At 56.3% G+C, this 23,693-nt stretch overlaps 1 protein-coding gene across 1 annotated transcript; it reads left to right on the top strand.

Moving 5' to 3' along the window:
- The first annotated feature begins 328 nt into the window (after positions 1-328).
- Positions 329-23,621, top strand: Napa (NSF attachment protein alpha). The gene is made up of 11 exons (XM_047527340.1): positions 329-672; positions 10,704-10,783; positions 13,299-13,415; positions 17,749-17,795; positions 19,064-19,141; positions 19,323-19,378; positions 19,452-19,536; positions 20,316-20,420; positions 21,611-21,679; positions 22,129-22,179; positions 22,919-23,621. The coding sequence occupies exons 1-11, from the start codon at positions 344-346 to the stop codon at positions 23,018-23,020; spliced, it is 1,119 nt and encodes a 372-aa protein (XP_047383296.1). The 5' UTR covers positions 329-343; the 3' UTR covers positions 23,021-23,621.
- Positions 23,622-23,693: the final 72 nt, after the last annotated feature.

The raw sequence follows: 23,693 nt of genomic DNA, 5'->3' as shown, positions 1-23,693 counted from the left end.
GTGAAGAATGACGTGATATAAAGCGCGGAGAAAGGACTAAACTGCGCAAAGAACTGTCAAAACCCAGAGTGGGCCAAGAGCTGTCACGTGGGCACCAGCGGTCACCTGACTAGCGCTCAGGTTCCGCAGGGAGGGGCGGATCGAGCTGAGGGCTCCTGCCGATTGGTGGAGGAGGATCAACACTAGCGCTTTGGGGGCGGGCCTTAAGCAGTTAGGGCTACGATTGGCGTGTGCAATGTCACGTGACGGTGTCGGCCAAGCGCTGGGAAGCTAGCAGGGGTGCCGCACGCGGGTATACGCGCAAGCTTTGAGGTCTCAGGAAGCCGATTGGATGTCGTGAGTCATGGGGCGTCGTGCGGCAACTGGCGGGGGTGTGGCCGGCGGGGCGCGCGCCGCGTTACCAGACTGCTGGTTGGCGGATACGAGTCACGTGATTCCAGGCCACAGGCGGCAGGCGCCGGTGCGACGTCAACGCAGCCCGCTAAGCTCTCCGGCCTGTGTACCGGGGATCCGCGGTGGCCGACTCTTCCCACGGCCCAGGTCCGGCGGTTTGCTGAGAACCTTCGTGGCTATCATGGATAACTCCGGGAAGGAAGCGGAGGCCATGGCGCTGTTGGCCGAGGCGGAGCGCAAAGTGAAGAACTCGCAGTCCTTCTTCTCCGGTCTCTTTGGGTAAGAACCCTGAGGGCCAGGGGTGGGCCTGGACCTAGGCTGAGAAGGCGAAGGGCTGCAGGTCTGAGGTGGCGGGGCAGGTGCCAAGGGTCAGAGGGGCTTCTGCGTGGTGACGTGGTCTAAAGCGACAGAGGGGACTGACTGAGGGACCCGGGCCGTGGCAACACGGTTCGAGGAGGAAGTCTGAGATGGTGGAAGAGACGCACAGGCCGAGAAGACATCATCTTGAGGTGGGGAAGAGGACTCGGGCTGAAGACCGGCCAGGGCGCCAGAGGAGAACTGAGCCAAGGAAATACGACCTAGCCCTTGAAGGGGACCTGCCGCGGAGACGGAGAGCAGCTGGGTTCAGAGGCCTTTGGGAGCTGGACACCTGCTCGAGGGATCGACTTTCCCAGAGCCTGTCGCAGTGAATTTGTGTGGATTTTGGGTGATGGGGTGAGGACTCAAGAAATCTGACACCAGGCAGAGGGGATCAGCATTAGGTCATCCTGGGAGCAATATGCCCATGTCTGGGTGTGTGCAGGTGGCCGTGGTGAGTGGGACCCTGGTAAATTGTGATTAGTTTAAGGAGGTCTGAGCAGAAGACCCAGATGGCCGAGTTGAGTGAGGAGGCCTGGGCTAGGAGCAGGAGACTGCCGGTGGGGAATGATGATGCCCACCTAATGGAGGAGTAAAAGGGTGAGAGGGAGGAGGAGGCAGTGGTCAGAGGCCTGCTGTGTGAGCCCTAAGCCTGGGGAGTCAGGAGGGGTGACCGTGGCATGCTTCAGAATAAGGCCTGATAGGTCTGGGAGATAGAACTGACACCTGGGAGGAGGCAGATGCGGTACATAAAGTTCCTGCCAGCTCATAAAAGTCAACCCCTTGAGGAATGTTGGTAGCTTAGGAGCATCAAAAACCCAGGTGTGAAATGTGCCTCTGCCACTTCCTTCGGGACCTTAGATAAATCTTAGATAAGCCAATTTCCCTGATAAAGGGATCACTGGTAAAATCAACTACAAAAGTTTGTTTGAGTATCACATTTGTGTGAAGTGCTTAGAACTGAACCTGACATGTGGTGAGGACCCTGAAAATGTCACCAGCCAGAAGGCAACAGATTTGGAGGGGCTGATGGGGACCACAGTGGGAAAGGCCTAGAAGGGCTGGGAGACGGGAGGGAGTGGACCTGGAGAAGAATGGGGAGAGGGCGCTGCCTCGAGGGCTTCACTTGAAGAGGCCTTAGTGGGGCTGCAGGAAGAGGCTGTGGCTGCGCCAGAGGAGGGGGAATAGAGCTGGAGGATGGGGGAGGAACATGCGGAGGGGCGTCCTGAACGGGGCTGTGGGAAGCTGTTGAGACCGAGAGGAGGACTGGACAGAGTGGTGGGCTGGCGGAGAGGGACGACTGTGCTGGGGTGGGGCACAGAGTCAGGAACCCCAGAGATGCAGAGTCTGGGGAAGGCCGCTGCAGGAAGACGGGAGAGGGCTGGGAGGAGAGCCTGGGGGTAGGAGGAGACTGTTAGGAGCCTGGCCTCTGCTAAGAAAGGAGAGGAGCTGGAGCCAGTCCTCATTATTTGAGGTTGGATGATGTTTAGCAAGAGAACTTGAAGAATTGGGTGAATTGCCTGACGTAGAGAAACATCCAGGTCAGATGGGTTGTGTTGATGACGTGAGAAATGTTGTATTTTAGAGGCTGCGAGGTGAGAGAGGGTGTGTGTATGTGTGTGTCTTCCTGCTTCACAAAGGGAGGAGTTCAGGTGCAGTGTTTGGGGGTGGGGCCCAGAGCTCAGTTTTCAGCAGTATTTTTCCTGGTGATTATTGAATTCTGGTCCTTTTAGCCCAAACATTAGTGTACAGTTAAGCCATTTTTGCAGGGAGCACCTTTAGCCCCTGAGACACTTGCCACCTGGTGGGCAAGGCAAGATTTATGCTTGTCAAGTATTGGTGAAACCACCTTGTCATATGTAAGGAAAAACCAGGTTATGACGTTTATGTGAAGTTCCCAAGCTGAGAGGAAGCTATGTGAATTGGAGGGAGCTCTCAGGAGTGATTTGGGTCCTAAGGAGCTGGTGACATGCAAAGGGAACAGGTGCTTGGAGGGTGTTCTAGGCAGCAGAGAGTGCGTTTTAGCCAGGCACAATGGCTCACACCTGTAATCCTAGTGACTCAGGAGGCTGAGACAGGAGGCTCACCTGTTTGAGGCCATCCTCAGCAACTCAGCAAGGATGTAAGCAAAGGTCTAATGTGAGGGAAGGATGTACCCAGAATGATGGTAGGTGTCGAGACCCAGAGGGACCAGGAATGGCTTCTTAGAGGAGAGGCCTCCATCTGGGTGTGGGGTGCTGAACAGGAGTTCTAGGGGTGCACTCTGATAGGGAGCAGCACTCCAGGCAGTGGACGCAGCTTGCGGAAAGGCCTAGAGGAGTGGAGCGTGTCTTATGAAGAGTTAGTGCAGGGAGCGCCATGGTGGAGCATCAGGTCAGAAGGGGCAGCCGGGGGAAGTGAGGTGAGACTGCACAGATGTGACCTGTAAGCAGGGGCCTGGGCTTGGTGAGGTGCTGGGGAGCACAGGATTTTAATGGGGCCAGTTCTGAAGGCTTCCCGTTTGTCCTGTAGAAGGGCTGCGGCAGCTGGTGTGGGGGAGAATGGCAGCTGGAGGCTGCTGCAGTGACAGTGGAACTAGAAGACAATATTTGCGAAGTGCTCACTCTGCCTCTGAGTCTGGCTGGGGGCTGGCACTTACCCTTATTTATTCCTCACAGAACCCTTGTGGGGTGGATCAAGGGGCTTCAAGAAGTTGATTTATTTGCCTAGCACGGCAGTAAGTGGGAGAGGCAGCGCCCAGACCCAGGCCCGCCTGGTTCCAAAGCCTCCTTGCTTAGCCACTCCGCTGTGCTGCAAGAGTAGTGTCTCCTGGAGGCTTGCGTCCATTTCTGGGCACTACGTTTAGGAAGGATGTCTGCAAAGTATATGGCTTGGTTTTCTGTCACCCCCGACTGCCTCTCTGTGGCAGTTCTCTCCAGATATTTGCAAGAAAGTAGGTGGGCTCCTCTGGTCCCTCGCAACTCCAGGAGTTGAGAACCTGCTGGCCAGGAAGTGAGCAGGGCCCACTTGGAGCCGGTGTCTGGGAGCGGGGAGCATGTCCAGAGGTCAGCTCAAGAGAACCCACTTTATGGGCGGGATCCACTCCTGATGCCTCCTCCCCTGGAGCTGGGCTCGCCCTGGTTAAACATTTCCCAGCTGGCCTTCACTCGAGGCTTGGACTAGGGGGGCTGGGGCTCAGCTCATCTCTGGTGCTTCTCCCTCCCCTTTTGGGAACACTTTTTTTTTTTTTTTAATTTTTTTGTTGTCAATGGATATTTGTTTGTTTGTTTATATGAAGTGCTGAGACTCAAACCCAGTGCCTCACACATGCTAGGCAAGCACTCTACCACTGAGCCACAACCCCAGTTCTTGGGAACCTCTTTGATGACAACTTCCCAAAAGAAGAGGCCTCTGCTTGTGTCAAGTGGGCATGGATGATGAACCTCCCCTGGGATGTTTGTGGGTCGCTCTTGGTGCTTAGACCACTGTCTTTGCTCTTCATTATTTCTGCACCATCAGACTTTAGGGGCCTTTGATGTACCAGCAGCCATTGAAGGCAGTTAGACCAGAGATGTTTCCGTACCTTCCCTGGGCAATAGGGGGCAGTAGGGGGTGAAAAGTTAGCAAAAACTCTGGAAGCACAGTAAGATGGCAGGAAAAGGTGAGGGAGAAGCACATTCCCCCTTCCCTTCTTCCTGCTCTGCTCCCAGTGGGTCCAGAGACTTCCCTGCGGAGCTCTTTTGGGATTGTACAGGTTCTGAACAGCAGTTCTGTTCCCTGTGGCTCCTCAGCCCTAAGGTCTCCCTGCCACTTTCCCACCCCAAATCCAAAATAAAGACTCCTTTCCTCTTGAATATCAACATGTATACGGGGTTTTCTTACCTGTGAAATGAAAACCAGAGTGATGCCTACGTCCTGGGGTTGTCCCAGGGAGCACAGTGAGACCCTGCTGGGCCCAGCAGTGCTTGTCAAGTGCTCAGGAGGACTGTTCTTATTAGATATTGTCAGTGAGGTTGAGCCGGAGGCACTGGAGAAGGAGTTGAAATACGGTGTCAGTGTTCTGTATCAAACAGCATGTTCCTAAAGATCAGATGTTGACAAGTCAGTTCCTGTTTGAATCTCCTGTGGACATCAGGAGCCCTAGAAGGCTGACTTTTGTAAGCAAAGAATTGCTGCCAGGGTCAGGATGGGTGTCCCTGAGCAGGGCCCGCGGGGGTCTCAGCTGAGTTGGCATAGGCATGAGTCTCCAGCTTTGTTTCCAGATCCCTTCCCACCTGCAGAAGCCCCTGGTGTCCTATCCAGTGGGTGCCATGGTGAATCACTGTGCCGGCTGCCAAGATCCACATCTGAAAACTTGGCTCCTCCTGCCCAGGCCCAGCGTGGTTTCTTTTCCGAGGGCAGGCAGGGTTTCTGGGGAATCCAATTGTTCCTGGCTTTCTCGGCGGATGGGATTTTGCTGCCAGTCATACAGAGGTTTCCGTACTGCTCCTGCTTGAGCCAGGGCAGAGAGTCAAGGGGCTTTATGGACATCTTTTGAGGAAGCGAAGTAGTCACCCTGGGGCTGTGGTGCAGTGTGGGCCCGCTGGGAGCAGAGGGGGGCACTAAAAGAAACAGTCCTATTGCCAGGTCAAGCAGCAGCTGTGGTCCCTGCCTCTGAGCTGACTAGAGGGCAGTGGACCCTCAGAGAGGCACACTGATCTGCCGCATCCCCATGGGATTGGTTCCAAGAACACTACTCATCTGCTAGCAGATACTGAAATCTGCCCAGGCGCCAGTCCCTCTTGTAGAAAGTCATGATATTTGTGTAATCTACAGGTTGCTTAGGATACCTGATACATGTAAGCACTGCAGAAGTACTTGTTATGTAGCATGTTTAGGGAAGAATAACAAGGACTGAGTCTTTATATGTTCAGTATAGATGCAGTTTTTTAAAAATATTTTCGATCCACAGTTGGTTGAATCAGTGGATGCAGGGCTGATACTGTCCACATCGTGAGGCAGGCGCAGGCTGATGGGAGACCCAGGACTCTGGAAACAGAAGGAGGGCGACATTCAACTAACACAGAGCAGAGGAGATGCAGCCCATGCTGAGACCCTAAAGTCAGTAAACGTCACTGATTTGTGCTGTCAGTGGGGCCTGATGAGAGTGATGCTGTCATTCACGGGGCACCTGTGGTGTGATGGGCACTCTGATGGTGCTGTGAGACAGCTCATGCTTCCAGCAGCCTTCGGGCAGTAGACTCATCTCAGTGACAGATGAGGAAACCAAGGCTGCAAGCGGTGAGCTGGCTTTTGAGCCCAGACCTATCTGACTACCCTCAGTGGTTCTTCCAGTACCACAGGTGACTCCGGAGTTCCCATTTCTGGAATGCTGACACCCCTTTGAGTGGGTCTCCTCCTCCTCCTCCAGGGGTGGCCACTTGAGCCCCTGCTTCCTGCTGTGCTCTGTGCCAGGTGTTGAAGATAGGCGGTCTACACTCCTTAGAGACGACTCCCCAATCAGGTTCATTCCCTGCCCCCCCCCCCCACCTACAGCTAAAGAGACCGAGGCTTGAGGGCCACACACTTAGCAAAGTGCCTGAAATTTTCCTCCCCAGGTCACTATGCTCCTAAGTCATTCTCTTTCTGCCCCTTGCCCTTCCATTACTGGCATGACGTGAGAGGGTCCAGAGGTGACTTCAAGATGAGCAGATAGCATGTGCTGCCTCAGGCGGTGGCCATTGCTCCCTGGACCTGGCCAAGCAGTGTGGAGAGTAGGAGGCAGAGCTACCGGAGCCCGGAGCCCATCCAGGAAGGCACTGCAGAGTGGGAGGCAGTGGATGGTCAGTGTTTGCAGGTGGTGGAGGCAGAGAGGCCTCTGGGTGCAGCCAGGAGAGAAGCAAGGCTCAAGGGAGCACCCATGCCTTTTCTTTCGCTCATGTCCCTTCTGCCTGTTGAACTGCTCTGGTGGACTCTGCAGGCGTCTGGCTTAATGAGTCCTCCCTAGCCTAGCTTGGCACAGCTGGAGCAGAGAGCAAGGTCCACGTGTCAGAGGAGGGAAGCTGGGGTGGTGAGGCTGCCTCATCTAGGAGGACTGCAAGGGCAGGCAAGACCCTATTCTACCCTCCTCATTTTCTAGAAGACTCTTCGACGTGAGTGAACTCAGGGCAGGACAGGATCCCTAGGACCCCAAGGCCCCTTTCCAAGCCCTGCAAGTCCCTGCAATGTCAGCTTGGCTGGGTCCCTTACGCTCCTGTGACACAGGGCTCACAGCTTTGATGTACCCCTTCAGGCAGGGTCCTGGGGCAGTCAGTGCCCAGTGCTGGCCACTGTGGAGATGAGCAGCATATCGAGAGCTTGTGCTTTGATGCACGTAAGGGCAGCGGCAGGTCCTCAGTTCCCTTCTTCCTCCTGAGGGAGCTGACTGGATGTCAGGGCAGCGGGCCTTCAGGCTGAGGGGAGCGCTGGGCTGGGGTCTGTGGCTGCTGCTCAGGGGAAGGAGGGAGAGAGACTCAGACCTAAAATGGAGGAGTTCCTCCATCTGCCCAGCATTTCAGGGTCTGTGGGGAACTGTAGGTGGGGGTAGGCGGTGGCATGTTTCAGGGAGCCAGGAAGTGCCCAGGGGGTGGAGGAAGGAGGGAGGAGACTGAAATTGCCCTGCAGAACCCCCTGGCCGGGTCCTGCCAGGCATCTGTGCTTTCCTGGCAGTGCTCACCTCTCCATATGGCAGTTGCTGGAGGTTGGTGGCTATGCCTGAGAGACCTGAGACTGCTTCCTCCGCTTTCGGAGCGGGGAGAGAGAAAGCCTGAGTGGTAATTATAGACAGCCCTGCACCAGGCTGGCCCAAACCAGTTCCCTGTATTCCCAGTGGCTCAGAGCCGTGGGACGTGGGACGGGAAGAGTGCAGCAGAGGCAGCTTGGAGGAGGCCAGTGGGGGAGGGACTATCAGCTGTCACATGCGCTGCCACCTAGACCCTTCAGGAGGAGCCCAGAGAGCTGCTCTGGATCTCATGCACTTTTAGTCAGGAGGCCACCCTTAGGTGGGTGGCATGAGCCCTCCCCACATGGGGTAGGAGGCCTGGAGTGAGCCATGCAGAGGGACAGCTTGCGTGAGCATGGGGCCGGGACTGCTGCCTTGTCGCTCTCTCTGAAGCCCTGTCCCGCCTCCAGCCCAGAATCTCCGCCTGCCTCACCAGCCTTGCTCCTGCCACTGCCTGCACTGCGGCCATCCTGGCCCGCTTCTCTTCTCCAGCTTGACATGTGTGTCTGTCTCAGGGCCTTTGCATGTGCCTGGAGTGCTTGTCCCTCGACATGATGGCTCCTGAATCCCTGAGGTCCCAGCCCCAGTCTCATGTCCTCCCCCAGCCCCTGAGTGTGCAGTCATTGTGAGGTGGCTTGTGGGTCCCTGTCATCGAGGGCCAGGCCCTTCTCCTTTGTTACTTTTCATCTTTAGTGCCTGGTACATAATAAAGTGCCAGATATTTGTCCCCCAGGTAGAGAAATTTGCACATGAATGTCTTCTTCAGAATTTGCCAATTTAACTATGCAAATCACTCTCCTGCTTTGGGGACTTTCCTCCCATCTCCAAAAGAAGAGGATGAGACTCCAGCAGGCAATCCATTGTCACCCACTACAGCAGCAGCCAGACCCATGGTATTCAGAGGAAGGAGGAGGCAGGCCTCAGGCCTGAGCTGGCATTAGTCCCTCGGGCTTTCCCACCCCCCAGTCAAAATTGCCGACCCAGCACAGGCTTGGCCTGGCTTAGTCTGGGGTCAGAGAATTGCAGTCCAGGCAGCTGACTGGCTTTGTGCCTGGGATCCGCTCTGTCCCATTCAGCGGAGCGAACCCAGCTGGCGATGGCTCTATTCATTGTTGCTTACCAGCTTTGGTTCTCTCAGTAGAAGGAGCCATTTCTGCTCTGCCGGGAGGCTAAGCTTTTTGACAACATCTGGAGCTGCCTAGGTAGGTCTTAGTGGTGCCCACAAAGAAGGAAGGATGAGCTGGGGGTCTGTTGGGCGCAGACCTTGATTAAGGTTTGTGAACATGTCCCTTTTAGAGACCATTCCAGAGGGCGGGGGTGTTGCTCAGAAGGCGAGGACCTGGCATGTGTGAGGCGCTGGGTTCCATCCCCAGAGTAAAAGATCTTTCTAGAGAAGGTCCTCCTGAGACATTTTGCAGCCAGGTTTAAGGGACCCTTCTGAATTCTCCACCACCAGAAACTTGAGAATGCTCACCTCTCCACAGCCAGGAGTGGGTTCTAAAGTAATCCCACTGGCCTGCTGAAGCGAGGCTGGGGAGATGCAGAGAGGCCCCGGGGTTTGTGTGGCCAGATGTGCACGTGGGAGGAGCTTGTGTGTACAGCTCCTTCCTGGGGACAGCAGATGGTAGACTTCATCTGGGGAAGAACCTTTCCTGGTGTGATTTGGATCCAGGAGGCCAGCGTTCTGGTCCCTGCCAGCACATTCCCTCCTGGGGTGGTTTGTGGGCTGACAACAGGGGTCAGTATCACTTTTTCCTTCCAAACTTGCCCAGTCATCTGAATTCCAAAATCCAGTGGTTCAAAATCCCCCTGCAGGCCCCTGGACCTGTGGCTGTGTGTCAACCTCAGCAGTTCAGAGCGGCAGGCAGGTCGCACCCTGCACCCATAGTGCACCAGGAAGCCGTGGCTTGCGTTGGCAGGCTTTCAGGGCCGCTGTTGGGCCACTGGGCACGGCTGAAGGGTGGGGTGGGAGGGTGACTTGCCTGGCTTTTAAACACTGCTGTGTTGAGCGTGGGAAGAATTTGAAGTCTGCTTGGTGGGACTCCCGAGGGCATGGGTTTTCTTCTACTGAAGGACCCCCCCCCCAGTCAGAAGGACTTCATATGTGCCACATGAAGGTCGAGAAGCCAGAGAAGCTGCCCAAAGAGCGATCCTTTGTTTTTATTTTTTAAAATATACACCTGGGCTAGAGTTGAGTTCAGTGATAAAGCACTTGCCTATAGCATGTACAAGCCCTGGCTTCATCCCCAGCACCACCAAAAAAAAAAGAAAGAAGGGGAAAAAAGTGTATCTCTCCCAGGCCTGTTCTATTGCACGGTGAACTTTTTGAGGATTGTTTTGTGTTTTAAATAATGCTATGCTGAATATTCTTGTATCTTTTGTGATTCATCTCTTAGGATAAATTGCCAGAGATGTAATTCATTGCTGGACTACAGTGTCAAATATAAATCCTAATACTAAACATTTTTTTCTTGAATAGATAAAACATGCAGATGGTTAAAAAAAATTAGTACAAATGAGGGTGCACAGTGAATAAGCCTGCCCCCACCCCCAGCAGGCCCTGTGTTGCAGGCTCTGCACAGGCTTTGTCTATTTGTTCAGAAATATTGTTTGTATAAACATGTATGTTTCTGTTCTTCTCATCCTGTTTTTTTTTAACTCAAATGGGAAGGTTTTATGTTTACATCTTAAAATAATATTTCTTTGTATGCTCTATATACTGCATACAGCCAGTTCTGAATTGACAGTGACGCACCCCTAGGGTGGCGAGGTCTTTGGGGAACAGTGGCCAAGTGCTAGGCACAGGATCAAGGCATCCAGGAAGCAGCAAGCACCTCCAGTGGGGTCAGCCCCCCAGAATGCTTCGCAGTCTTTGGAGAAAAGGCATCTGCAGAGTGCCCGGAACCCATTGGTCACCCCCCACACGCATGCAGGAAGTGAAAGAGGCCATTAGAGGCTGGGGGCATGGGGAGGTCAGGAAGGCCCACTCTCCCCAGGAGCACCCACCCAGTCCTCTCCAGGAAGCATGCCAATAGGTATTGTGCTGTGCAGATTGTGCCTTTGTGTGCAGGGGTGGAAGCCACAGACTCAGGAGGACAGGGGGTGGTGGCTTAACAGGGAAATCGGGGTGAGAGTGGGAACACATGTCCACTGTCACTGGGGCAGAATGTCTGCTTTCTCTTTGCTAACATACTAGATGGTGGTCTTATCTTTTTTCCTTTTTCTTTTTCCCCAGAGGCTCATCCAAAATAGAGGAAGCATGCGAAATCTACGCCAGAGCAGCAAACATGTTCAAAATGGCCAAAAACTGGAGTGGTACGTGGTCTCTGCGGAGCTCAGCTCCCAATCCTGCAGTCTGGGGCGGGAGGTTGGCTTGTGGCTCCCTCTCTGACATTGGGAGCCCACTGGCCTGAGTCCAGTGAGATATTTTGCACCTTAGGTTAAGGTGGGAGGACGGTGACAGACAAGGATGGAAGGGATAGATATGAGTAGATCATTGAATCCTGGTAGACCAACTTGAATGAGCTCTTTGAAGGAGTTCCCCTAGAATTTCAGGTTTTCTGGAAACAGGTCCCTTTTGCATCCTTCAGAGTCCTGCCTCTGGGCTGAGGGTGTGTACTGGTGACTCTAATAACATTAATCATAGCTACCATTTATTGAGCGCTCTATGAAGTAGCCATTGCACACAACTTAATTAAATCATCCCAGCAACCCACAAAGGGTTCCATTAATATCCCCATTTTGCAGACTGAGACCAAGGCTTGGCTCACCCTTGCCCATGGTGCCCCGACTGCTAACCAGCAGAACCAGGGTTCAGAAGCTAGGGCTCCTCTGGTGCAGCACAGGGGCTTCACCCACTGATGGGGAACTGTCCTAGGGAGAAAAAGCAGGCAGGGGGGCAGGGTGGTCCTCGAGGGCACTGAGGTGACGGTGTGTTTGGGGGGTGCATGTCCCTGGGGAGGAGGCCCTGAGGCCTTAATACTTCTAGTGTCAGCAACACCAGATCAAGGAAATCAGGCCAGAGAGTTTTGGAACTCAGGGAGGAACTTTCTAGACATGGAGGAAGTCAACCCATGGATGGAGCCATGGGGGTGGGGTGCAGGGGTGCAGGGTGAACTCGATCATCACCATGTTCTGAGAATGCTATTTGCTGGTTTCCCAAAAAATTAGAAGAGTTTTTTCTCAGCTTTCACAAGATGCTGCGTGTGTTTATCCTCCCAGATTCGTAAAGGACCCTAAGAGAAGGAAAGCCTATTTTTTACTCACATACATGTTACTTTTCTCCTAAAATTGGTTGCCACCTCCCCAGTGATTCAAACAGAAGTCCAATCCATTTTCCCTGCTGTGAGCCCTTTTATATTAAAATTTAGGACTCAGATTTGGAGCTCTTAAAAATAATAATGAAGACAGGCATGGTGACATAGCCCTGTAATCCCAGCACCTTGGGAGGCTGAAGCAGGAGGATCGCAAGTTCAAGGTCAGCCTTAGTAACTTAGTAAGGCCCTAAGCAACTCGGTGAGACACTGTCTAACAATAAAAAAAAAAAAAATTAAAAGGGCTGGGGATGTGACTTAGTGGTTAAGTACCCCTGAGTTCAATCTCAGGTACCAAAAAAAAAGGAAAAGAAAATAATAATGAGCTGGGCACAGTGGTGCACGCCTGTAATCCCAGTCACTCAGGAGACCAAGGCAGGAGAATTCCAGTTTCAAGGCTGCCTCAGCAACTTAGTGAGACCCTAAGCAACTCTGTGAGACCCTGTCTCAAAATAAAATATGAAAAGGGCTGGGATGTGGCTCAGTGATAGAGCACCCTGGGTTCAATGCCTGGTACTGGGGGAAAAAATAATGGTAATGATAACAGAATCACAGAGTAAAGCCCTAGAAGGCTTGTGTCCCATTTAGAGGATGGGCCTGGCCACCTCAACCTCAGGAATTCTAAGATTCTGCAGTCAGCTGGAGAAGCGTGCAGGGAAGGAAACTTCGAGGAGTGGGAGAGATCCTAATGCCTCCCACGTCAGTCAGGAGCCTGTGAACAGTGGCCGAGGGCCAGGAGACTGGGCCTCGGGCACAGGCACTTTTCTGTTTGTACTTGAACCCTTACTGTCCACGTCCTGTCTCCCTTTCTGGATGTGGAGCCCCTGGAGGGGGCGGACCCTGGGTCCCTGGCTATTTGCCTCACAATGAGTGTAGTGCTCTGTCCCACCAGAGACTGCAGTGACTACAGGAGGCCAGAGAATGTGGGCAGAGTCCAGGGCTTGGGGAATTAGGAGGAGCTTCAGGGAGTTGGGGGGCAAGGAAATAGGACTGGGAAAGGGGAACAGGTGGAGGTGTTACTTAGCTTGATTTCACTTGCCCCTTCTTCCCAGAACTCCTCCCTCCAGGCTGCCCATAACTTAGCTCCACCTTGCCTTCTGGGGCGGGTTGAGGCTCCCCAGGAGCATGCCAAGGCCAGGAGTCCCTGGCGCCTCCTCACCTTGCTTTTATGTCCTATGCGTCCCTGAGCTCCACCTGACTTTTTGGAACTGTAGAAGTGGTGGCCCTGGAGATGGCCGCAGAGGCTGAGATGAGGAGGGTGGGATTTGAGCTGGGCCAACAACCTGGCTCTTGCTGTGTCTGGGGCTGTGTTGTCCCTTGAGTCAGCTTCCCGTCTCCCTCAGAGACTGCAGGTGGACCACCAGGAGCCTCGCAGAGCTCAGGAGACCTGCAGCCTGGCCTCAGCTGCCTGGCCTGTCTGGGGCTCTCTTCTTCACCTTCTAGAGAGCGCGGCCCTCGTCGGGGCAGTGTCTCTGCAGCCCCACTGAGGCCAGGACCATTCTTGTCATCTGTTCCAGCTGCTGGGAACGCTTTCTGCCAGGCTGCCCAGCTGCATCTGCAGCTCCAGAGCAAGCACGACGCAGCCACCTGCTTCGTGGATGCCGGCAACGCCTTCAAGAAAGCTGACCCCCAAGGTGAGGGCCTCTGCGGCCACATGGCTGGCTGCCCAGGGCAGCGAGCACTCTCCCCCAGTCCTCAGGTGTCTGTGCCGCTCTGTTTTTTCCACTGACTGACATGGGATAGGCTGGAGGCAAAGCCAGCCATAACTTCAGAATTGGCCCTCCTTGGACTGGCACTGTGTCCTGCTCCAGGTCCCTGCATCCCCTCCCCTGTGATGTGCCGCCTGTCACTCCCCTCCCCAAGCCTGCAAGCATTTGGGAGTGGGAGTTAGATTTCAGACCCACCGCCTGCCAGGGAGAGAAGCAAAGCTGTTCCGTTGTCAGAATTAACATGCAGAACGGAGCGGGGGCGCCCCAGACTAGCCAGGTAGGAGTTGCTGCCGAAAAAGGAGCGGAAATTATCCTAACCTGGCTTCCCTGGGCCCGGGGGGAAAGTCAGAGAGAACCGAGCCTCGCTGGAATTGCCAGAGAACAGGCTCCTTCGCATGAGAGCCTGTGTGGGGACAGAAGCCTCCTCAGGGCTGATTGGGAGTGAGAAACAGTTGTGTTCCCCCAGGGTCTGTCCTGCAGCAGAGGCACAGCCCATGGGGCGTAGCAGGCTTTGGGATTTTGTGGGGCAGGAATTTTGCTCTGTGTGTGTGTGTGTGTGTGTGTGCGCGCGCACCATGCACATGGTGCCCGATCCAACCCAGAGCTTACACATGGCGAGCAGGTCTCTGACACGAGCCATGGATCCCCACTCCCAGGAGTTTTGCCTTTCTCTTAATTTGTGTGCCAACTTTCCGTTTTAGCAAGTAGAGATATTTTCTTTTTAAATGACCATCTAGTGTCAGTATCTTCTCAGGAGAATGGGGAGTAGGTGAACATGTATTTTTAGATGTGATCTCAGAATGAAGGGCTGCCCTTGCAGGAGAGGGTGGTTGCTGCAGAGCTGGTCCCTGTCTCCGGGGCCCCTCCAGTGCTGCTTTGCACACCGCCGCTGGGGGTTGCTGCTGCATGCCGGTGTCAGAGTGGGGACGATTCCCAGTGCAGGCTTTGCTTTCTTCTTGGTTGTGTAGAACAGGAAGCTTTCCTGTGTTCCCAGACTGACCAGTCTCTCCTTTCTAGCTGGTGTCTCACAGAGGTTGGCTTAAGTGGTTACATTTGAGGTTTGGGCTTGACAGGGACAGGAGAGGAGCACACAGCAGAACTCATGGGTGACTCAGTGACCCAGGGTGACGCTGGGTTTGTTTTCAGCTTGAATCAGCCTGGGAGTCTCGGCGTCCTTCTCAGAACACTCCCCCAGCTGTCCCTTCTGCTCCCTGGGGAACCAGTCGACCTGGAGATGCTGCCTTAGCATCTGTGACGCTCAGCTGCTGCCCCATCCGGAGTGACTGGAAGGACTTGTTTCTGGGGTGGCAGCTGCCAGGCTGCCTGATGTGTGCATGTGCCTCATGCTGTGGTCGCAGCCTTGCCTGATCTGAGCACGCAGGGTATGGGCCTTGCCCAGGTGTGGCTCACCCTTGGCCATAGAAGGCAGGGAAGGTGGCCGCCGAGGAGCCAGACCAGTGGGAAAGTGCACTAGGATGCAGCTTGGGAGCTAAGGTGGGGACGCAGGCTTGGAAGGGACGTTGAGGGGCATCAGGGAGGGACGGCAGCCACCCCGCCTCCTCCAGATGCCCTCCCCAGTTGCAGCTCCAGTCAGGCTGTGGTGAGGGGAGGAGGGCACATTTGCATGGGGGTGACAGCTGCTTTGTGTCTGGGCAGTCAGGGCTCACAGGGATGGGTGTGGCAGCTGCATGGGGCTCACAGGGGAGGAGGCGCATGGTCTCTCTGGGAGAATCCAGTGACCTCAGGCAAGTCCCTTACTCTTTGGAGCCTCCATTTCCTCCTCTGTTAAAGCACAGATACTGTGCTGCATGGCCCCGGGCCTGAGTCATACCCATCCTGTAAGGGGTAGCCCTCGGGGCCCTGCCTGCCTGAATTCTCCTAGCAAGGATCTTCCCTAGCCCAGTGTCCTTGCCTGACTGGCCAGCCTCATCCTGCCACTCCCGAGGATCCCAGAGCAGCTGCTGTGCCTGAGGCCTGCACTTGGGATTTGGGCTCCCTGCAGTGTGCTTTCCCTCCACAGGGGGGGCCTCCTGCCCTTGGGGTGCTGGAGAGGCTGCACTTGTTGTCAGTGGTTCCTCAGAGCCTCCTGACAGCTGGCTGCTGCTTTGTGTGCACTTGGGCCAGGAAGTCCCCTTCCCTGGCCTGCTCAATGGTGGGCAGAAGTGTCCACGGTGTGAGTGTCCCTGGGGCAGGGAAGCGCCCCAGCCCTCATTTGTCCGCCCCCTCCCCAACACCTGCTGCCATTTACTGGGTGTCTGCCGTATACCAGACACCTGGCACCTTTTAGCCCATCCACTTCCTTGTTCCCCTCTGTGACTTGTGCCTGTTCTGTGAGGAGGAGGAGGAGGTGGGCTGAGGCCTGGGTGTGATCAGGGAGAGGCAGAGCTCGCTGGCTCTGTGCCCGGTGGGAGCAGCTGTAGCGGAGGGGGCAGCGTGGCCTGGGCCTACGCTCTCCCTGAGGGGCAGGTCCCCTAAAGCCCCTTTCTAGTCTGCGAGTGGGCAGAGGAGGAGTGGGGCCAACCAGGGAGCCGGGCCTGCTCCTCCTGTCCAGGGGCATGCTGAGGCCTGATGACCTGAGATAAACCCAGTGTTGGAGTGTTAGAAGCTTGTTCAGGAGCAGACCAGGGTGTCATCTGGCAGCCTGCCGCTTTCCAGGATAGCTGTTCCCAGATCAAGGAGCTGGCACAGAGGGGACTTAGCTCCATGAACCCATGTTCTTCCCCCGCTGCCACTGCAGGGGCCACTGCCTGCTGACTGGAGCCCAGGCCCGCAGGCCTGGAGACAGCTGCTGTTCTCACTGAGGAGCAGCCTTTGCCTGCAGGGGCCCGGTTGAGCTCCCTGGCGCTCTACCAGCAGAGGGAGCCAGCTCACAGCCGGGCCAGGGTGGAGGCTGTTGCCTCTCTGCTTGCCGGCTGCTAGCTCAGCCTTGCTTCCAGACCTGCTTGGTTACAAAATTGCGAGTGGATGTGAAGTAGCACTTTTCAGGCTACTGTTTTGTTGTCATCTTATCTTTCCATGCTCTGGTCTTCCAGCTGTCAATCTCCAAACCTTGCTGAATGGTGAACATTCTCTGAATCTTCTTTGGGTCCCTGGAGGCCTTTCAGAGTTGGACAGAACCTACAGATTCCCAGAGTAGCACACAGACACTACTTTTACCATATGTACATGGAAGGGTGTTTGTAGACCTCCTGAGAGCTCAGCCACAGAGCACCCAGGCTCAGGGTCTCTGTTCAGGCAGCTCCCAGATCAGCAAGCAGTCCCTCGGAAGCAGACACCAGGCCTGGTGCTTTCCAGTAGCATCCTCACCCAGGTGAGCTGAGGTCACTCGCCCAGCCAACTGGGTGGGGACGAGAGCTGTGATTGACCTGTGGTCTGCCCAGGCCCTCTGCCTCCCTTGTCCTCCCTCCCCCAGAGTCCCTCTCTTGAGATGCATTAAATTGGTGTTTAAAAAAAACACCCACCCCGAGAGCTCATTTCTATCTGCTAGAAAATGCCTCCCACTCATGCTTCTCTCTCCTCCAAATAACTTGTTTAAAAAAAAAAAAAAAAAAAAAGGAAAAGAAAAAGCCTTTCCCAAATTTAAAATCTTGCGAGAGATAGTACAACAAAGGTAGCTGGGTTCCTCCTCTCAGTGCCATCTTGGCATGTTTGGGTTTTTTGGCAAAACCTGCAGCGTGAGGAGCCTGTGGTGGTGAGCCAGGTCGAGGACCCTGAGAGCAGAGGATGGTGTCCTGCCTCCCGAGGGGTGGAGAGAAGGGTGTTGGCAAGTCCACCTTGCCCCGACATTCCCAGCATCTGGTCTCCTGTGCCAGAGATCCAGGCGAGACTGGCATAGGGGGCAGATTGTGCTTAGTCTCCTGCAGCAGGAGTAGCGGAACCCAGGTGGGATCCAGGTTTCCCTGCCACTTCAAGATGACCTCAGATGTCGGGCCTCCAGCCCCACCTTCCCCTTGGGAGCAGCTCTGAGCAGGGCCTTAGCGCGTCTGGCTCAGCACACCCTTGGGAGTCCGGTTGTCAGCTCCAGCTGTGCCCTGCCCTAGTGCTGCTAGGAAGCTGGTGGAATCTTGACAGCCCAGCAAATCACAGTGTGCAGAGCAGATTGGTTCATTCCCTCTCCTCCCGAGCCCTGAGTGCGCCCAGAGCCCTGGCAGCGCTGAGCACCTGCTGCTCTCACCAGCCTGTCACTGCCTCTCCTTGGGATCTGCTGCTGTGACTTCACGCTCTCATTTCTCCTCTGCACTTCCTTTTTCTTTCCCAGAGGCCATTAACTGTTTGATGAGAGCTATCGAGATCTACACAGACATGGTAAGGGTCACTGGTTGTCCCAGCCTCCCCTCTCCTCCCTTAGCACCCCGCATGTCCCTTGTTCTACTGCAACACCAGGTAGGGCAGTGGGAGCCCTGGAGAATTTGGTCACCTGAGCTGGACTGGCCTGGGCTCCAGGAGCCTGGCAGCGCCTCCTTCCTGTCCTGCTCTATCCTTTGGGTTGTCATGGGTTTGGTGTTGGGAGTTCTGGTTATTGGCCTTTGTGCGTCCAGCACCTTCCCCTGGCCTGGCGTTGTTCCCAGTGTCCTGTTCGAGTAGCAACTCCTGGCAGCCCAGAGGGAGAAGCGGAGCCCAGAGAAGGCTCAGCCGCCCCAGGAATGCAGCCCAGGGCCTTGGCAGGGAGCCAGGTGATGGACCCAGATTTGCCCTGACTCCTGTCAACCTTTTACTCCGTCACAGGCCACCCCTGTCTGATCAGACTCTACCTCAGGCAGGAACACAGGGCAAGGCTGCAGTGACTGCAGTAGTTCAACAGTCACAGCAGTGGCCATTTGTTGAAGCAGACACTGCAAGTGGTCAGCTCTTCCCCACAGCAGCAGCCCATCGAGGTCAGCTGTTGTCATCTCCGTCTGACAGTCAAGGAATGTGGAAACGCAGGAGTGGCCTCTTGCCCAGAGACATGGGGCTACAAACAGGAGCCTTTGAGACCCCAGACTAAGTCTAGCTGGGCACAGGACCTCGTCCTTTCCAGCTTGGCACAGGGGGTAGCCTTGGATGAGGCTCCCTGTGCAGTGTGAGAGGACAGGACCCTGGACACGGGGCAGAGGCAAGCGGGAGGGAGCCTAGTGTCTTGGAACTTGAGGCTCCCTTGGGTAGCTCTGGGCATGCCCAGAGGAGGTGGAAGGGCAGGGTGCTTGCCTGTGGTACGGGCTGGCTCCATGGCCACACAGTCAGGGGCCCCTGGGCAGGGGAACTCTTGAGCCCTTGGTCCTGTATTCCCCAAAGCCTTCCACCTGGTGACTGCAGGTCCTTCTGCCCCTCTGGACCAGCATCTGCCCTCTTGCATCACCTTTGGGGTATCGCCATCCATCAGTGCCTCACAGTTAGGGTGAAAACAGGCCAGGACACTGGAGGGACTTGCCTAGGTCACTGGCCACACTGCATTCCCACTGGGCCACTAGGCGTTAGCCTTCTCTCGTGCTTCTCTCCTGGCATGGCTGAGGGGCAGGAGTGGAGGCATCTCGGCTGATAGGGGGTGGGGCACACGAAGTCTTTGGTCACAGTGGCTGTTTCCCATGCCCTCCCAGGGCCGATTCACCATCGCAGCCAAGCACCACATTTCCATTGCTGAGATCTATGAGACGGAGCTGGTGGACATCGAGAAGGTGAGTGACATTGGCCCCACCAGGCTGACTGCCGGGAGCCCGGCTTCTCCCCCTCCAGGAGAATCCTCTGGTGCCGGCAGAGCTGGGAAAGGGTGTGCCAAGACCGGGCAGGGCGCGACTGAGGGTGACTGGCACCGAGGCCAGCCCGCCCTCCAGTCCACGCCCACTCATATCTCCCCAGGCCATCGCCCACTACGAGCAGTCCGCCGACTACTACAAAGGCGAGGAGTCCAACAGGTATCCTCCCACCTGCCCGCATCTCAGATGCAGGGCCCGCCGCCCCCTTTCCTCATGCCTCTCTCCCCTGCAGCTCAGCCAACAAGTGTCTGCTGAAGGTGGCTGGCTACGCCGCCCAGCTGGAGCAGTATCAGAAGGCCATCGACATCTATGAACAGGTGGGGACAGGGCCGGGCCTCACCATCTGCTCAGGGCAGTATGCCCCTCAGAAGTGCCAAACCAGTGTCCTGCGCTCAGCATCGTCCTCCCTGCTTCTGCCGTCTCCACCTGCCTGCCTCCTGTGGCCTTCACCTAGTATTCACCCGGCTAATGGCTTTCTCTGCCCACATAGGCCCCATGTGGTGTCACCTCTCTCCAGGGGTGCCCTTCCACCCCCACACAGGAGCTGCCTGTAGGCTCCAGAGCAAGGCAGCCTCCACACAACCAGTCGAGGAGGGAGGAGAATGGCCATGGGTGGCAGATCAGAGTCCCTTCTCTGCAGTGGGATTCAGGGAATGTCACATGGTCCCCCCTCTGCTGTATGAGGAGGGCTGGACTGTAGCCAAGAGAAAGGCAGGCACCTGGCCTCTGGGGAAAGAGGGACAGGCACTGCCTCTCATCTTCCAGCAGTTGCCACCCCTCTGCCCACTGGGTGCCAGCCTCCTGTGGAGCCTGACAGGTGCCGCCGCCTCACTGTCCTGAGCCCCTGGGAGGCCCATGGACACCTGGCTTCCACCCGTCCCAAACCCTGTCCTTATCACATCCTAGTCCTGGTCACTCATGTTCCAGTTACTGACTACCCTGGGCCAGTCCCTGGCTTGCTACCCTTGGGGTCTTCAGGTAACAGGGCCTCACCCAGGGCTGGACCCAGCTCTCAGCCAGCCCTCAGATCCTGGCAGAGAATCTGTCCCCTGAGTTGCCTGTCCTGAGCTCACTGGGCTCCTCCACACGACCCCAGGTAGGAACCAACGCCATGGACAGCCCCCTTCTCAAGTACAGCGCCAAGGACTACTTCTTCAAGGCGGCCCTCTGCCACTTCTGCATCGACATGCTCAATGCCAAGGTGAGCCAGAGCTGGAGGGCCTGCCTGGGACTTCCCATACCAACCAGGTGGTGGCCACTGGACCCCATGTGTCTGTCACCAGGTCAGGTCACCTCTTGCTACCAGAGGGAGAGGGGTGTGCTCCTTCTTCCATCTGTCCCCTGCCCATTGGACTTTGCATGGGAGACACTAGCTGTCACTGAGGCCGCTCCATCCTGTTGTCACCGTAGGTTCCTAACACTTGGCTCACCCAGTGCTGGGATTTTTCTTTTGTGGGTGCACTTCTCAGATCCTTTCTGCATCCCTTAAGGGCAGCGATGCTGTCACCCCCTTTTGCCAGTGCAGATGCCGGGCTGAGAGGGTTCCTTGTTGAGGCCTCCTGGCCAGTGAGCTGCAGCCCTGCCCTGCAGTGTGCTTGCTTCCTGATGGCATGAAGGTAGCCATAGCCTGCGTCCTGCCCGCCTGTTTTCAGGACTTCTTGGCAAGAGGAGGCAGTGCTGGGGGAGGGGCCAGCCCACGGGAAGGAGCTGGAAGTGGGGACTGGATTCTGACCAGCTGGCGTTCCCCAGGCAGACCACGGGCCTCTGCCGGGCCTGGGACACCGCTGTCTCTGGCTGAGCTGCTTTGCTCCCCCGCCTCCCTAGCGAGCTCTGCTCCCTCATGGGCCCCAGCAAAGTGGCTGCCAGTGCAGGGTTCTCTTGTGGTGCTCAGGTTGGAACCCAGGGCCTTGAACCTATGCGGCAGGCCTTCTACCACCCAGCTCACTCCAGCCTGTGAGCTTGGGTTTTGTAGGCCTGTGACCACAGCTCCACTCCACTGGCCCTGTGCCCCCTCTGGGTGTTTTCCCACTTTGAAAATGGGCTTGCCATCATTTTGCCCTGCCAGGTCCTTGTGAAGGTTAACGTGGGGAGTGCCAGCCAGGCCTCCATATAGGACGTTATCATTTGCCCCTTCCCAGGCACAGGTGGCACCCCAGGCACGCGCCTGCAAAGCCCACCCCGTCCCTGCCACCATCTCTGCACCCAGGCTGGCACTGAGCTCAGCTCCATCAAATAGTGTTAGGCACAGAGCCTGGTGACACCAGAGGCTGGGGGAGAAGTACACAGAGCAGACGTGGGGCTGCTAGCAGTCCCCAGGTCCCTTCCCCACCAGGCAGTGTCCATTGGATCTCTTCATTGGCTTGCCCTGTTCCTCCCTCTCCCACTGCCCAGCTTGCTGTCCAGAGGTACGAGGAGCTGTTCCCAGCCTTCTCTGATTCCCGGGAGTGCAAGCTGATGAAGGTGAGTGCTGGACTCAGGTCCCCCTGCCGGACCCCTCAGCAGAGCAGGGTGTTGGGTAGTCAGGGTGAGGGGCTCCTGAGGACAGGACCTGGATGCTTGTGCTCCAGGTAGGATAATCACCAGGATCTGTCCAGTGCTTTTCCAAGCGTTTGTGTTTGGTTTTCTTCCTCCTGCCAGTTGGGTCTCCAGTCCCTAGATGAGAAGAAGACTGCTGAGCCAGGGATGGCTGGAGCAGGCTAGGGGCTGGGTGTTGACACATGCGCGCACACACCCTGCGTTCCGCCAGGAGGGTGCCCTGGGAGAGGGCCGTGTCTGCTGAGTAGATGGGCAGGGCTGAGACAGGCCCCTTTCCTGTCCGTGGCGTTGGAGCCCCTCTCAGGGTCAGACCCCTTCCCAGGCCAGGCCCCAGCCAGCCTTGCCCCTCACCCCTGCCTGCCATTTGTTTGCAGAAGTTGTTAGAAGCTCATGAGGAACAGAATGTGGACAGCTACACAGAGTCGGTGAGTAGCAGTAGGGATGCCAGGTCCCTCCAGGGGACGGTCCCCAGGGCAGACTGCCCTCCTCAACACACTGCCCCAGATTTCTCCTTTTTGGTCTCTGGCCCCTGGGCCCTGGCTGGAATTTCTTTCCTCAGTCACTCACCCCAGCATCCTCACGAGTCTCTCCTAGAGGTGTGGGAGCTTTGCCTCTTTTGTAAGTGGCAGCCCTGAGGCCAAGGAGGGAAGGGGACTCAGCCTTGGCCCCTCGGGGTACAGACCCACAACTGTCTGCTCACAAAGCCGAGGTCTTTGCACCCCTGGGAGTCTCCCAGGGGAGCAGTGGGGGCTGTCTCACACCAGGCACTTGAGGTGGCCCGGGAGGGAGGAGCCTCTAGTGGGGGAGAGGGATCCCCGGGGGCCAGCCCCCTCTCCCCAGTGGACCTGCCCACGTGAATAGCTCTCTTTCCTTACTCTGCTCTAAAATTCTGGAACTCACTTGTGTCCACCTCTGTCTGGTCCAACTTTGGTTTTCGGGGTGGCGTGTGCCACGCCTCTGTTCCCTAGGTGCTCCCAGGAATTTAAGCCAACCCCCTCTGATCCATCGACCCCAGAGAGGTGGCCCAGGGAAGTGGGTGGGCAGGCAGGGCTGGTCCCCCACCCTCCTTCTCGGAGACGAGAGATGACAGGAGCACATCTGGAAGAGCCCCTGGGCTGCAGGGCTGGGCTGGGGCAGAGGCTGTCTCACCCGCGGCACCCGCAGGTGAAGGAGTACGACTCCATCTCGCGGCTGGACCAGTGGCTCACCACCATGCTGCTGCGTATCAAGAAGACCATCCAGGGCGATGAGGAGGACCTGCGCTAAGCCCCGCCTCCCACCTGTCTTCTGTCTGTCTGCTCAGAGACTAGCTGGCCTTGAGACCTTCCCTCCCCTTCCCCAGCTGGGGAGTCTCGCAGGCCACGTGGGTGGCAGTGTGGTCTCAGCACCACTTCAGGGCGCCGGAGGCCAGGGCCTGCTGGCTGGACAGTCACCCTCTGTTCTTGCTACATCCCTCACCCCCTGCCCATTTATTTAAGCCCTTAAAGGTGTCCTCCACCCTAGAACCAGGTGTGCAGAATCTTCAATATAGACCTGTTTGCTCTGGGTCCTGTCTGGAGTCTGGGATCAGTACCTGGTCCCTATCTCCTGAGCAGCTGAGTCACAAGGCTGGTTTCTTCTCTCCCACCTTGTCCCCAGCTGAGCTCTGAGTACACATAGCCACTGAGATTTGCTCTCACTGCTCGGGGTGTGCTCCACCCCAGCCTCCTGCAGCCCCCCACCTCTCAGGTTAGCCCTGGGCCCTGGAGCCCAGAGGGTGTCCCCAGACCCACCCTTGTGCCTGCTCCTTCCCCAGTGCTTCAAGGTTTTGTCAGTTGGTTGGAAGCTGCAGCTGGCCCAGGAAGGAAAATAAAAAACGCCACTTTTGCATGAGTCTCTCTTCCTCCTCACCTGACACCCTCCTCAGCCCACGGCATCCCCTCCTGGCCTTGGGCACATT

This window comes from Sciurus carolinensis, chromosome 16 (assembly GCF_902686445.1).
Source record: "Sciurus carolinensis chromosome 16, mSciCar1.2, whole genome shotgun sequence".
Lineage (NCBI taxonomy): Eukaryota > Metazoa > Chordata > Mammalia > Rodentia > Sciuridae > Sciurus > Sciurus carolinensis.
Note: the sequence above shows the minus strand (reverse complement) of the source record. Positions and strands in the feature narration are given on the sequence as shown.

Coding starts and splice junctions, on each gene's coding strand:
- Napa (XM_047527340.1), top strand. CDS start 344: ATGGGGCGTCGTGCGGCAACTGGCGGGGGTGTGGCCGGCGGGGCGCGC. Junction 17,796..19,063: donor TCGAGATCTACACAGACATG/GTAAGGGTCACT, acceptor ATGCCCTCCCAG/GGCCGATTCACCATCGCAGC. Junction 21,680..22,128: donor GGGAGTGCAAGCTGATGAAG/GTGAGTGCTGGA, acceptor ATTTGTTTGCAG/AAGTTGTTAGAAGCTCATGA.